The 15,757-nt window shown below is 37.5% G+C and overlaps 1 protein-coding gene across 2 annotated transcripts; it reads left to right on the top strand.

Moving 5' to 3' along the window:
- Positions 1–961: 961 nt before the first annotated feature.
- Positions 962–13,210, top strand: LOC148081790 (copine-3-like). 2 transcript variants are annotated; one of them, XM_087788833.1, is made up of 17 exons: positions 962–1,080; positions 2,180–2,317; positions 3,017–3,196; positions 3,398–3,472; positions 3,539–3,610; positions 3,687–3,767; positions 4,380–4,469; positions 5,811–5,909; positions 8,094–8,180; positions 8,256–8,315; positions 8,399–8,532; positions 8,690–8,744; positions 8,817–8,868; positions 8,943–9,076; positions 9,994–10,230; positions 10,508–10,636; positions 12,448–13,210. In XM_087788833.1, exons 2-16 carry the CDS (start codon positions 2,186–2,188, stop codon positions 10,616–10,618), a joined length of 1,599 nt encoding a protein of 532 aa, XP_087644959.1. In that variant the 5' UTR covers positions 962–1,080; positions 2,180–2,185; the 3' UTR covers positions 10,619–10,636; positions 12,448–13,210. The 2 variants fall into 2 exon arrangements, with proteins under 2 accessions (XP_087644959.1, XP_087644958.1); XM_087788832.1 differs by lacking the exon at positions 10,508–10,636.
- Positions 13,211–15,757: the final 2,547 nt, after the last annotated feature.

Here is a 15,757-nt window from a genome sequence, read left to right as displayed (position 1 = left end):
TTGTTGGACGGATCTCTGTGATTGTCGGCAGAAGTTGAAAGAGGAGCCTGGATTATCTTCCCTGCAGGGAAAACTAATCTAGGCTACGTTGTCTCTTGCGTTCCAGGAGCAGTTCTGATATTAATGGAAACTATTTAACCTCAAAAACGAAATATGCTAAATACAGCATATAATAACTAAAATGGACACTTCAACGGTTACTTATTGAACAAGTATGAGTGACGAGTGATTATTGATTAGTTGTATTGAAATAGAAAAATATTATGTTTTTTGAAGCATTGTATTTTCTTTTAAAAAACAAAATTAAGTAATTTCTATATCAGAATCAGAAACTTTTATTTCCAGAACATAGGATTTTTTTTGTGGTGGCAGTACAGAATAAAATAACTAAATAAGATGACACACTAAATAAGCAATAGAAAAACAGAATAAAGTAAGTAAGTAAGTAAGTAATTTTTATTTATATAGCGCCTTTCCAGCCCAGGGTCACAAAACGCTTAACAATAAAAACAATATTCAATAAAGTATATACTTGTAAAGACATTATGCAGCACCTATTGATGTATTTACTGTATATTGAAAGGTTAAATTTTTGAATAGAAAAATAATTTAATTTTTTTTACACATAGATTTTGATATTCTCATTCCAATAATTAAAACATATATATATATATTTTTTAATAAATTATGTATTTATTTTGCAGCCTTAATGTGTCACCAAACAATATTGGATAATATAAAAGGGTAGGAAATTAAAAAAAAACAAAAAACTTTTTTTTAAATTGGATAATAATAAAACTAAAAAACGCAATCGTTGTTATACAGCAAACATGTATTTAATTGATTTTTTTTATTTAACAATTTATTGCATAAAAATGTTATTGTGGATGACGGTTGCCATGGCGACAGTCGGGCCTGGGGGCGGGGTTACGACATGGGCGGGAACAAATCTGGTTAAACGCTTTATGGCAAATTCAACTCAGTTGACAAGTCGCGCTTCTATCATTGCTGCTGGACTAACTCGCAAACTAACATCTCAACCCTTTTATTTCTCTCGACAAGAGTTTTCGCAACTAACCGGTAAGTGAACTCACTTATATTTTAAGCAAGTTTTTTTTATGTTTTTATTTACAGTGTCCAACAATACTACGATTAGCATACGGTTGCTAAGCTAGCTTATTCCTGGCTGTCGAAAAATACTTTCCACTTTCGCTTCCGAGCCGTATAGTGTCAGAAGTCTTGTCATATTTTCCAGCGTTTCTTCTCGTACCACACCCTCCGGGGCTCCAGCGTGTATGCGGAGATAACGTCACAACAACAGCTAGCATGAAGCTAGTCACTGGGTTGTTCACAGCAAGATCTAAAAATTAAAGTAAACATAGAAAAAAAACAATATGTCCTTTCAATTCCGAGCTTTTATTATTTTTTATATACGTATTGTTGTTTATAAACGTTTCATCTTAATCTATGGAACATGTTTTCATCATGTACTATTATTTAATCTGTCAGAATGTATAAACATTTTGGACGATAATTATTTTATTTACTTTCCTGAATCAAAAACGTAAAAGATACACTTCTCTACTACACTACTAATAATCATTTCAAACCAACTTAAAGTGTGGTGAACCCTACTTTAGTCTAGTGCAGTGGCCAGTACCCAGACAAACTCGGGGTGGGTCAAAGGTCATTCTAAACCATTCCGATTCTCTTTTCAATGAAGCGGTCTTGGGGCTCCATATGGAAAACATCATATACAGTTTCGATCCTTTGCCTTTACTGAGGTATTTGTAAACCAGGGCGTCAATTTGCCTAAAAAAAAAGGGGTGAAAATGATGTAATAAAATACGAGTGTATTCTTATTTTCATTAATAACTTGCATGGTAACACAAATATACTTCCATATTATGAGATATCACAAACAAACCAGGCTCATTTATCGACAACATCTATCGAATATGTTGTGTTGATCCATATCATATTATAAATTGCAGTGCTGAGAAGATACTAATTCTCATAATATTCTCATTTTGTTATAGTTGTTTAGTTCATGAAGGTAATTTAGGAAAAAAAATTAAACATTGTTCTGATATTTACCGGCTGAAACCTCTTCAATTTCATTCATTTTGTTGTCAAAGCTTCTCACTACACGTGTAGTTTATTCTCTCTGTGCTCATAGGCCATCATGGCAGCTCAGTGTGTGACCAAGGTGGAGCTGACCGTGTCCTGTGACAATCTTCTGGACCGGGATATCGGTTCCAAGTCGGATCCTCTATGTGTTCTGTTGATGAGCAGCTCAGACTCCAAGTGGTACGAGGTGAGAGGAGAACTATGAAATTAAAGTTTTATAGGATTATTTTAAATTTGATTTTTAATTTCAATGATTTATGTAAAATCATGTTCATTTTTGCTCATAAAAAGTAATAAAGTGTATCATTTCAAGTTGTACAAAACTCTCAAAAGATGAATGTCACATATGTTATGGTTCAGACATGTAGCGTTATACTGTTATTACATAGTTCTTACTATTATAATATTTAAAAAACAAAATCTCTAACATTTTCTCAAAGTTTTGTTTGTACTGCATCTTGATGACAGATAAATGCCATGATCGCAGCAGCTCTGAACACAGCATAAAGATTGTTATGTAGCAGTCGACGAACACGTTTTGTGAAAAGAAACTTGGTGACGTCTTTATTTCCAGGTGTGATTTTGTGTCACTGTTTCCAGAGCCCACTAAAACAAGTGTCAATAATTAACTCGCTGATGTAAAGTTGCCTAATCTGCGTGTGTGTTGAATTTACTTGTTAGATTGTTAGATACTTAGATACTTGATTGTTAGAATCATAAAAATGTGCTTTATTAGTAACTATCTAAACCATCAGGTGTGTTATTTGCCAGGTAATTGATTAACCAAAGTCCAGGTTAAATCCATTCGCTACTCTGACCTATTAAAGTAATGCATTGCTGTTATGATGGAACTCTGGGTGAGCTGACATTTGACCTCTTCCTGTAGGTCGGACGCACAGAGAAAGTACAGAATTGCCTCGCACCAAAGTTTGCCAAGAAGTTCGTCATTGATTACTACTTTGAAATTGTGCAAAAGCTTAAGTTTGGAATTTACGACATCGACAACCAGACGGTTGATCTGAGTGATGACGACTTCCTCGGGGAACTGGAGACTACACTTGGCCAGGTACTTTTTTTTTTTTTTTTTAAATGTTAAAAGAGATTCTTTAACCAAATAATATTCAAAGGTATACAAAGAACACTTGACTTGAAAAACCAAAGCAAGGGAAACCTGAGTGCCTGCTTGTTCTGAAACTTTACATACGTACATACATTACTCACATTTGTGTCGACAGCAGCCAACGTTCCCTTCTGTGCTCTGTCTCAGGTTGTGTCTTCTAAGAAACTGACCCGACCACTTGTCCTGAAGAACAAAAAACCAGCAGGGAAAGGAACCATCACCGTAAGTGTTAAACAGTTTTTAAATTATATCACAAATAAATACATGTCTTTTTCTAATATTGTGTAGGTAAGCGCTGAAGAAATAAAGGACAACAGGGTTGCCAACTTTGAAGTGGAGGCTAGAAAACTTGATAACAAGGTACGGTGATCACTGATTGGCAAAAGCATTGATTATTGTTGGAATTTTGAGGATTAAATGGATGTTTCTTCTCCAGGATTTCTTTGGCAAGTCTGATCCATTTCTGGAGTTTTACAAGCAGACAGCAACTGGATGGCAGTTGGCTCACCGGACAGAGGTGAGACCGGTTGACAGAATCGGCAGCTGCACTCACACTAAACAGCAACCTGGTGATCATTTGTAATTATTGCTGTAGGACATGTTGACCATGAGGAACTTGATGAGACCCTCAACAGATATGTGCTGTTAGTTCTTATGATGTCACAGGAAGACTGATTCAAATATGAAGGAACCAAAGATTTGTATAAACAAATGAATAAAAATAGTTACTTTACATGCAATGCATTTTCCTTTTAAGTTTTCATCATTTAATTGGAGAAGAGGAACTGTGTTCAGGATGTGTTGGAGCAATACTTTTGCATCACTACATCTGTTGGCGTAACCTCAGGCCGACCTCATCCACTGACTAATACTATTGCTTACAGCAGTGTCAACAGCAGATGCCCTTGGTGCCACTCCTCGTGAGCGACACGTTGCTCAGCGGACATTAATAATGCTGATGTGTAATTGCACAAATGATATCATGTTGGATGTGACGACGTGTCCGTGTCACTTGAAAGGACACATAAGTGGAACAGAACTTGGGAGTTTTGAAAGAGAAGAAAGTAGTCAAACAAGCAGGAGCTTCTAACAACTGAAAGAGTTTTGATAAATATGACATTGTTTTCAGGTGGTGAAGAACAACTTGAATCCAACATGGAGACCCTTCAGAATCCCCCTGCAGTCTCTGTGTGGAGGCGACCTGGACCAACCCATCAAGGTAAGCGCTTTTTTCTTCCTCCTTCAACATCCATCACTTGTTTGAGTGACATTAATCTTATACTGATATGGCTGCAAGTTTGTGATTATTATGTGTTCCTTATTTAGGGATTTTTGCGACATTTTAACCATGAAATTAACCTTTATCAATAGTAATTTTAAATAAATATAATAAATATGTTTTAGTCTTTCTGATTCAAGTTTTCCCCCTTTGGAAATCAAGAGGTCCTTAAGGTCTTTCCTCCATATGCAGTCCATCCAGACCCATTCAATTTGACCTTGACAGAAAAAGTGTTTGTGTTTATTCCAGTGATGGTTATTTATTTATTTAACCCTTGTATTGATATTTATTTTAAATGTCAAATTATAGCAGAGTTACCTGAAGACACTTTACAGTTTAAATTACATTTTATAAATATTGAAAAAAAAACCCAATGAAAAACGATGAAAGTGGCGGAAAATAACTGACCAATAGTAGCGGAGTATGTGATGACGGTGTCCATCAGAGTGGCTGATGGGTAACTTTTACACTAGGATGCATGACGTATAAAACAACTTTTGAATAGCTGTGAACTGTAGTTGTGCATTAAAAAGGTTAAAATGTAAAAAAAATGGCTGATCCACTTCTTGAATAAATGGTGGAACAATGCATGTCCATATGACTGATGGTCCTAAAGACTCTTCCACGTTGAGTAAACCTCCACCTGCTGCTCATTATTTGAAAAAAAAAGTGACTTGTTGAACCATTTACCTGTAGAAGATGGATTAAGGTTTGAAGCTGTGTAAAACATAGAGGATCTTCTGTAAGACGAGACATCCTTAGTAAAAAGAACAATTCCAATTATCTTCCTCTGGAACACATGGTTGATGTGAGACAAATGATGTGTTCAGAAACATTAAGTTCCCCATCAGAGTCTTTTCAAGTTTAGTGGTTTCTATTGTTCTAGCTCCCGAATCAGGCAGGATGAAAAAGCTGTTTCCAACCTGGAATGTGAGTCCCCCGGAACCTCAGTGTTTCTTATTGGTCATTTCACATCTCTTTCGGATTTCAAAGAAGGCGTTGAACAGAGTTCCATCTTCGCAGTGTTTCAGAACCTTCTACACTCAGATATTCACTTTTGCACCACGTTTTTTTTTTCGGTTTATTTCTTCATCTACTTCTGTTTTTTTCTGCATGAGTGTTTGTATTCTCAATGTTGGTTCACTCACTTTGGACAAATACAATTCCAAGAGAATCAGCAGGATAAGGGAAATATTTTGAGTGAACCCAATACTTTGGGATTGACGTGTTTTTTATCTCCACATGACATGGAAATCTCACCGTCTTCTCTCCCATTCCCAGGTGGAATGTTACGACTACGACAACGACGGATCACATGATCTGATTGGGATCTTTGAGGCGACGATGACCCGTCTGCAGGAGGCGTCGCGCACTTCTCCGGTATGAAAAGTCTTTTCATGACTTCGGTTGATATGGCGTGCACGTGCAGCCACGGGTACTGTAGGGGAGGTCTGGGGGTTTAGATCAGGAAAACGATACGATATTTCCCTTTTGTTTTTTTTGCTTTGGTGCCGACATGATCGTAGAAAAATATCACTTATAACGCTCAGTTTCGCGAGAATTGCATCAATTTCCCACGAAACTGAGCGAGACCAGGGAGGAGCCGCTGGCGCGTCTCGATCTCACCAAATCAATAATAAAATCCACCTCCTTGTACAAGCTCACAGTTTATAAATGACCTGAGGCTAAAAACATAGCTCATTAGCATACTCCCAAGACAGACAGGTTTACACTTGTTTGGAAGTTCTGAAATCTTGTAAAAAAAACAACTGAGACGACATGAAAAGTACTGACAATATGTTGCTTTAGCAAAGGGGGTTGAAAGAGATGAGTGACTGGATCACTAGTGTTAAAGTAGCTCATAAGTTAGTCTTACTTCCGTGTATATACTGAGCCGATCTAAGTCAGCGAGCTGGCAAGATGCGTCACCATAGCAACCGAGCCTAGCAAGCTGCGCCGCACAGCTCACAGACAGACGGAGACGTAAACGACAACGAGACATAGAAGTACAAATTGACAACTTTACAGAACGTGACACTGATTAGTCGAAGTGCGCATTTAAGAAATGCTTGATTTATACAATGAAAAATGATAAATTATCGCACATTTTTTGATATGAATATTGCATGTGCCAATATGTGCCTGCTGAGAAGACTGAGGGATGAAGTGTTTCCTTCAACTGAGAAAAATCTCTAAACTTAGGAAAATGTTGTCACAACATGATCTGGAGCTTGTAATCCATGCGTTTGTTTCTTCTCGTCTGGACTATTGTAACAGTTTGTTTTCATGTCTTAACAAGAAGGATCTGTCTCGTCTGCAGTTGATTCAGAACTCTGCAGCGAGAATTCTAACCCGCTCAAATAGAAGAATTCACATTTCTCCGATCCTTAAAACTCTTCACTGGCTTCCAGTTTCTTTCAGGATCAACTTTAAAATTCTGGTTCTTACTTTAAGAGCTATTCATGGTCAGGCTCCTCCTTACATCACTGATCTGATCCAGCCTTACACCCCAGCTCGGGCTCTGAGGTCTGTGGATCAGAATCTACTTATGGTTCCACGCACACGGTTCAGGACCAGAGGAGAGAAATCTTTTCAGGCTGTTGCTCCTAAGCTTTGGAACGATCTTCCTCTCTCTTTGCGCTTGAAGGAGTCTACTGACTCCTTTAAGAAACATCTTAAGACGTTTCTATTTGTTCAGGCTTTTCCTTGAATTTCCTGGAACTCCTGTGTTGTTCTCAGTATTATCTTGATCTTTAAAGTATATACTTTTTTGAGTATTGTTTTGATTGTTAAAGCGCTTTGTGACCCTGGTCTGGAAAAGCGCTATATAAATAAATATTACTTACTTACTTACTTACAATATTGCGATATCAATATTTTTTAGATATATCGTGGAGCCCTACCGTGGATCCTTAAAATGTCTTAAAATACACAACATTAACCTCAAAACAAGGCTGTGTCTTCTAAAAAAAAATCTCAATTTCAAAAGTCTAAAAAATGTGAATACACTATGAGCAAGATTTTATGCTCGATTAAAATCTCTGAATTTTTGGTAAACTTAAAAAAAAAAAATCCAGATTGTGGCACAATCACAACAGCGGATTTAACGAAACAGTGGAATGATTGCAGCCGGGACTCTTTGAGTAGATGCACGTTTTGTTCTACTTCAAGACGGTTAATGTAGCAACTTCTGAAAGAGACGTTTGTTTTGTGCAACACTTGAAGGTGTAAGTTAAGAGAGAATTGGCTGTCGTACAGCATTTTTCCCTCATGGCTGAATGTGTACCAGGCAATGTTATAGAGGCAAAGTGTATTTTGGACAGGATTTTGGGACAATGGGATTTTTTTCCATGCAATAAAAAAAATCATCTTTACTTTATTTTAAAATAAACATTTTAAAACATTAAATTATTCATAAAGCTATGTAATTAATCAGCAATTTTTTTCATTTTTAATTTTGGTCGATTTTGCAGTTAATTTTCAAATGGTATTAAAAGTATTTAATTAATCTCGCCTTTATCTGTATGAACCTTATAACTTAAAGATCTTGTGTTGGCTCCTCAGGCAGAATTTGATTGCATCAACAGCAAAAAGAAACAGAAGAAAAAAGGCTACAAGAACTCTGGAGTCATCAGTGTGAAAATGTGCCAGGTATCTTAAACCACTTTGACTTTTATCCATCCTCTGACCTGATCGTCCAATGACCTCTGACCTCTCTTCCTGCAGGTGGTGAAGGAGTACACCTTTCTGGATTATATCATGGGAGGCTGTCAGCTTAATTTCACCGTCAGTTTGCTCAGACAAAATATGTTTGTGACGCCTGTTAGCATCTCTTTATGATGATTCCCTCTTGGTTATACCTTCTGTAGGTCGCTGTTGACTTCACAGGCTCCAACGGGGACCCCAGGACTCCCTCGTCTCTACATTACATCAGTCCTCAGGGTGTAAATGAGTACCTGTCTGCCATTTGGTCTGTGGGGAACGTCATCCAGGATTATGACAGGCAAGTATTAGTGGAGAACGCAAACAATTTCCCAAAGGAGACCTCCTGAGGGATCAATAAAGTTTTACCTTACCTTACCTATCACGAAGATGTTGTTGGATGTCGTATAAACCATGATGTAGCGTCATGACCTACCTGTTTCTGCTTTACTTAACAGTGACAAGATGTTTCCTGCTTTTGGATTTGGAGCTCAGATCCCTCCATCATGGCAGGTAATCCTAATTTTAACACTTTAAATATTGATTAAACTCCTTTATTTATATCCAACTATTCATGTTTGACAGGTGTCTCATGAGTTTCCCCTGAATTTCAACCCCTCAAATCCATTCTGTGCTGGTGAGTGCGATCCTTCACACATGATGCATTTCTAAATGATATCATAACGTGTTTATTTATTTGGATACACGCAGGTGTTGAAGGGATCGTTGAGGCCTACCGTGTTTGTTTACCTCAAGTCAAACTCTACGGTCCGACCAACTTCTCCCCGATCATCAATCATGTGGCTTGTTTTGCGAAGCAGGCCCTGCAGCAGACCACGGCTTCAGTGAGTTCTACTGCACAGCACAGAGGGTCCAGGACATTTGACCGTGGATCAAAATGTAGTTTCTATTCACAGCAGAGCAAACTGTAAAAAAAAAGTTTCATTTGAAGATGGAAGCCATTATTGTTATAATCATCATTATTGTTTTAGTGTGACTTTGACGACATGGGTCACAACACTCCCCAGCTTGACTTGACAACTACAGTAAAGTAATTGTGTTTATTATCTTAGATAATAACCCCCCCCCCCTTAGCCTTTTAACACAGCTTTTATATTAGTAAAAAAAACATCCTTAATCAAATAATAATTATTTATTGAGGTGGATTTGTCTTTTATTATTCAATCAAAATAATTTGAAGCAACTATTTTTTTATTGAAAACTTTGTTGCTTCAATAAAATTATTTTATTCTTTTTGCTGAAATTCTTTTTGATGGACCCTACTTTAAAAAAGTTTTTTTATTGAAGAAAATAAAAGTATATATATTTTCAATAAAAAGAAAAGCTTTAATTAAAAAAGTAAGCTTCAAAAAACATTTTCAATATAAACAGAAATACTTTTTGGGGTCAAATAATTAAGAAACAAATCCATTACATTGCCCGAAAAACAGCAATGGAAACATTTGTTTTAACCCACTGGACAAAAAAAATTTGGGGGGGATTATGGCAGTTCTTTTTTTTATTTTGATTTTTAAAAACTTTTTTTTTATCAACTTTATTAAATTGAATGATTAAGAAACAAATCTTCCTCCACAGTTCTGGGATAATAAAAAAATAATGAATACATATAAATAGATGATCATTCCTTTTACCAGAGAAGTGTTTTCTTTTCTTTTGTTTTTGGATGAGTTTAATAACAATGAAGGCAGATACTGTAATATTTGAGGAAATGTCTTGATTATACTTTCATGTCGTCCTCCAGCAATACTTCGTCCTGCTGATCATCACTGACGGCGTCATCACAGACATGGACGACACTCGCAGCGCCATCGTCAACGCCTCACGTCTGCCCATGTCCGTCATCATCTGCGGGGTCGGCGGAGCGGACTTCACCGCCATGGAGTTCCTTGACGGCGACGATGGCCGCCTTCGCTCGCAGACCGGAGAGGCTGCCATGAGAGACATCGTTCAGTTCGTGCCGTTCAGGGATTTCCAAAACGTACGATTTTCATTGTTGCTTCAAACGGGTTGAATGCGAATGAAACTTTTTTTTAACGCTAAACAAATTCATCGCTTGATTATCTGCATGAAATCTGCAAGTTTTAAAGAAGCTTATGAGAAGCGTTGAAGACTTTGCTGGTGTGTGTACATAACTCTGGCTCAACAGTCTTGCTATATGCAAGTCTGATACATCAGGGACTGCAGCAACTCAAAGCCCCCCCTCCCGAGACCTCATTTAGCTTAAACGTGTGCCGTGTGTATTTATGTCTCCGCAGGCACCGAGCCAGGCCCTTGCACAAAGTGTTTTGGCCGAGTTACCGCAACAAGTGGCCTCCTTCTTCACTTTATTCAAACTGAAGCCTCCCCACGACCCCAATGCAACATAGAAGAGCCCCCCCGAAAGAGTCAGTCCTAAAACCAGAGCAAACCCCAGACGCTTGCTTTCACCCAATCACTGCATGACCTGCCTGCTCCCTCCAGCTCTGTGTCGCCGTCATTAACTGTTTCTCACTTCACTGCCATCAACTTCACCATCTTTTTCATTCATGTGTCCGTACAACAGTTGTAGTTCAAATAAGTAAAATGTTGTATGTGTAGTAATAATACAGAGTCCCTCTGAGTTATAGTACGAGGAGTAGTACTACACAGTCTCTCTGAGTTATAGTACGAGGAGTAATACTACACAGTCCCTCAGAGTTATAGTACGAGGAGTAATACTACACAGTCCCTCAGAGTTATAGTACGAGGAGAAATAATACACAGTCCCTCTGAGTTATAGTACGAGGAGTAGTACTACACAGTCCCTCTGAGTTATAGTAAGAGGAGTAATACTACAGAGTCCCTCTGAGTTATAGTATGAGTAGTAGTACTACACAGGCACTCTGAGTTATAGTACGAGGAGTAATACTACACAGTCCCTCTGAGTTATAGTAAGAGGAGTAGTACTACACAGTCCCTCTGAGTTATAGTACGAGTAGTAGTACTACACAGGCCCTCTGAGTTATAGTAGGAGGAGTAATACTACACAGTCCCTCTGAGTTAAAGTACAGAGAGTAATACTACACAGTCCCTCTGAGTCTAACTTGGAGGGACTGCGTAGTATTTCTCCTCGTACTTAAGTATGGGGAGTAGTACTACACAGTCTCTCTGAGTTATAGTACGAGGAGTAATACTACACAGTCTCTCTGTGTTATAGTACGAGGAGTAATACTACACAGTCTCTCTGTGTTATAGTACGAGGAGTAATACTACACAGTCTCTCTGTGTTATAGTACGAGTAGTAATACTACACAGTCTCTCTGAGTTATAGTACGAGTAGTAATACTACACAGTCTCTCTGAGTTATAGTACGAGTAATAATACTACAGTCTCTCTGAGTTATAGTACGAGGAGTAATACTACAGAGTCTCTCTGAGTTATAGTATGAGGAGTAATACTACACAGCCTTGCAGAGGTTTTGAGTGCTCTCTACAACATAAAAGCGAGGTGAGCAAGAACACCCAGAATTAACATACAAGGCACTCTGGATTATAAAGCGTACTGCCGATTATTGAGAACAGTGAAGGATTGTATGTGCGATTTATGGATTAATTTAACTTTACTCACCTCTAACCTCCCCTTTTTTAATTAATTCATTTTATTTCCAGTTGGAAAACATATCTTATTGAGGTTGTGAGTAATGTACCTTCTGTTACCATCATAAAAACTAATTTAGTGAGAACCCGTCTGCTTTAGACCTTGGTTCCTGAAAAGGTTTGAGTGGTTTCACTTAAGAAAACGGTGTCTTTGTAATAGCCAAAGTTTTGTAAAATGAGTCATAAGTTTTGGTTTTAAAATGTCCAAATTTTAACTTGTTATTACACCAGATCATCGGTTCAAGATGTAATGGTTTCTTACAGCGGAAATCATGAACTCATGCAAGCCGACACAATCGTCCTCTCCTGATGCGAGCGCCTCAGACGTCTGCTTAGTAACGACATCAATCACTTCACAAACACCTCGTCTCCACCAGACTGCTGACCGTGTTATGAGTTGTTGCACACTCCACACAAAGTGTAGCAGCTACAACTGATCCGATGAGTGAAACCGCTCAAGTACTTCTTCACCATGTAGTCATGTGAACCTGCATGAGCTCCTCATCTTCATCCTCTTCCACCCTCTTCCTCCTTCCGTGGTTCAGGGACGTTCGTTTCAAACTCTTCTTTCCGCTCCACAGTCTCCGAAAGAAGCGCTGGCGAAGAGCGTGTTGGCCGAAGTTCCGGGTCAGCTGATGGAGTTCTGCAACACAATGAAGCTAAAACCGCCGAGCTCTAAACCTGCAGCAGCCGTTTGACTCGAGCGCATGTAAGGTTTGTGACAGCAGAGCAGGTGTGTTTACAAAAATACACAATTAAAGTGCATGATCACACTTACAAGTACAATGACAGATTATTAATCACTTTTAATGATGAAAAAAATGATCCTTCAAATCTAGAAGTTTACCACTTTATTCAAGTGTTTTACCAAGCATTCCTAATTTAACGTGGAAAAGCTGATCTCACTTATTTCTCTTTGTTCCTTTGAAAGGCAAAACCGTGAGATAAATATTACGTAACAAATGTACTGTTTAGTAAATGTCCAGCTGTTCTTAATTTGCCAAATGTTTTGCCTAGAGTATTTACAGTAGTATTTACAGCCACTTATTTTTTTATCTGCAATTTCCAAAACCCTCATATTTTACTCAGAATATTGCCAAACGTGTATGTCATGTACATCTACCATAAAGTATGAAAATGTTTATTGTATCAGTTTTAATGTCGTACCATGCCGTCGTTTTATTGCAGTTCCATGTTCAAATGTTTTGATCTACACATGTACCTGTTCTCAAGTTTGGTTGATGAGCCGTTTATCATTGTCAAGATAAAAGTTGTATTTTTCTAATGTACTGCAAATCAAGGTTCCTAAGTTAAATCTCAAATAAATCTGCCATGTCGACATTACCAACGACTCAAGTTTTCTAAGTTCAATAAATGTTTGGTTCATCGCGAGTTGCTACATTTTTATATTTACATGTGATCGACGTGAAGTTACTATACAGCTAATATTTATGTTCCTGCCTGTAATCCTCTGTCTTGACTACACACAACTAAAGCTCACACACACCCTCACGGAAAGATTTAGCATTAGCCAGCAGAAGGTCAACCATTAACCATTAACATTAACCAAGTAGGCCATGTGTTGCTCAATGGCAAGAGGATGTTGTTTCAGGGCAGGCGCTTCAAAGAATCACACAAGGGGCTAAAATCTTCAGTTGCAATCACGGGACAAACAAAAAAAATGTCTGATTACCGTCTGAAATGTATCTTATTCTAAAGTAGGTCCAGGTTTACTCTGAAGAAACATTTACTCTGCGAGTCATGAAATTGTTTATATCAAGTTAATTAAAAGAATAAACATGTAAAGTAGTTACTTATAGTAGGAGGAGTTATAGTACACAGTCCCTCTGAGTTAAAGTACGAGGAGTAATACTACACAGTCCATCTGAGTTATAGTACGAGGATTAGTACTAAAGAAGGTCCAGGTTTACTCTGAAGAAACATTTACTCTGCGAGTCATGAAATTGTTTATATCAACTTAATTAAAAGAATAAATATGTAAACTAGTTACTTATAGTAGGAGGAGTTATAGTACACAGTCCCTCTGAGTTAAAGTACGAGGAGTAATACTAAACAGTCCCTCTGAGTTATAGTACGAGGATTAGTACTAAAGAAGGTCCAGGTTTACTCTGAAGAAACATTTACTCTGCGAGTCATGAAATTGTTTATATCAAGTTAATTAAAAGAATAAACATGTAAACTAGTTACTTATAGTAGGAGGAGTTATAGTACACAGTCCCTCTGAGTTAAAGTACGAGGAGTAATACTAAACAGTCCCTCTGAGTTATAGTACGAGGATTAGTACTAAAGAAGGTCCAGGTTTACTCTGAAGAAACATTTACTCTGCGAGTCATGAAATTGTTTATATCAAGTTAATTAAAAGAATAAACACGTAAACTAGTTACTTATAGTAGGAGGATTTATAGTACACAGTCCCTCTGAGTTAAAGTACGAGGAGTAATACTACACAGTCCATCTGAGTTATAGTACGAGGATTAGTACTAAAGAAGGTCCAGGTTTACTCTGAAGAAACATTTACTCTGCGAGTCATGAAATTGTTTGTATCAAGTTAATTAAACAATAAAGATGTAAACTAGTTACTTATAGTAGGAGGAGTTATAGTACACAGTCCCTCTGAGTTAAAGTACGAGGAGTAATACTACACAGTCCCTCTAAAGTTATAGTACGAGGATTAGTACTAAACAAGGTCCAGGTTTACTCTGAAGGAACATTTACTCTGCGAGTCATGAAATTGTTTATATCAACTTAATTAAAAGAATAAATATGTAAACTAGTTACTTATAGTAGGAGGAGTTATAGTACAGAGTCCCTCTGAGTTAAAGTACGAGGAGTAATACTACACAGTCCATCTGAGTTATAGTACAAGGATTAGTACTAAAGAAGGTCCAGGTTTACTCTGAAGAAACATTTACTCTGCGAGTCATGAAATTGTTTATATCAAGTTAATTAAAAGAATAAACATGTAAAGTAGTTACTTATAGTAGGAGGAGTTATAGTACACAGTCCCTCTGAGTTAAAGTACGAGGAGTAATACTACACAGTCCATCTGAGTTATAGTACGAGGATTAGTACTAAAGAAGGTCCAGGTTTACTCTGAAGAAACATTTACTCTGCGAGTCATGAAATTGTTTATATCAACTTAATTAAAAGAATAAATATGTAAACTAGTTACTTATAGTAGGAGTTATAGTACACAGTCCCTCTGAGTTAAAGTACGAGGAGTAATACTACACAGTCACACTGAGTTATAGTACGAGGATTAGTACTAAACAGTCCCTCTGAGTTATAGTACGAGGAGTAATACTAAACAGTCCCTCTGAGTTATAGTACGAGGATTAGTACTAAAGAAGGTCCAGGTTTACTCTGAAGAAACATTTACTCTGCGAGTCATGAAATTGTTTATATCAAGTTTATTAAAAGAATAAACATGTAAACTAGTTACTTATAGTAGGAGTAATAGTACACAGTCCCTCTGAGTTAAAGTAACAGAAATCAAAAACTCGATATTAAATGTGTTGCACAGAAACCAACCAGAGCTCCTGCTGATTGAGATGCATCTTAACGTTGTTTTAGTTGCAGGTCATGCCATTTTATTTTTGCCGTTAAAACAAGTTCAACATTTTCTGAAGGTTTAAGTTTTTCTTCTGCAATTATCGCTAGTGATGGTCTGATGAAGCTCCATGAAGCAGTGTCATTATCTTCAGAGTCCACTAGAGGGCGGTATCTGCACTATTGTTGTTTTGAGCAACTGTTCTAATGTAACATCACATCATTTTTTAAACTGATGGCGCCACCTACTGACCTTTAGTCAACATGACACTGCTTCATCAGCCCATCACTAGTTGACGCACATGTTTTTAGGAGTGTGTT

Source organism: Callionymus lyra, chromosome 4, assembly GCF_982586985.1.
Source record: "Callionymus lyra chromosome 4, fCalLyr1.hap1.1, whole genome shotgun sequence".
Lineage (NCBI taxonomy): Eukaryota > Metazoa > Chordata > Actinopteri > Syngnathiformes > Callionymidae > Callionymus > Callionymus lyra.
Note: the sequence above shows the minus strand (reverse complement) of the source record. Positions and strands in the feature narration are given on the sequence as shown.

Coding starts and splice junctions, on each gene's coding strand:
- LOC148081790 (XM_087788832.1), top strand. CDS start 2,186: ATGGCAGCTCAGTGTGTGACCAAGGTGGAGCTGACCGTGTCCTGTGAC. Junction 4,470..5,810: donor ACCTGGACCAACCCATCAAG/GTAAGCGCTTTT, acceptor TCCCATTCCCAG/GTGGAATGTTACGACTACGA. Junction 8,869..8,942: donor CTCAAATCCATTCTGTGCTG/GTGAGTGCGATC, acceptor GGATACACGCAG/GTGTTGAAGGGATCGTTGAG.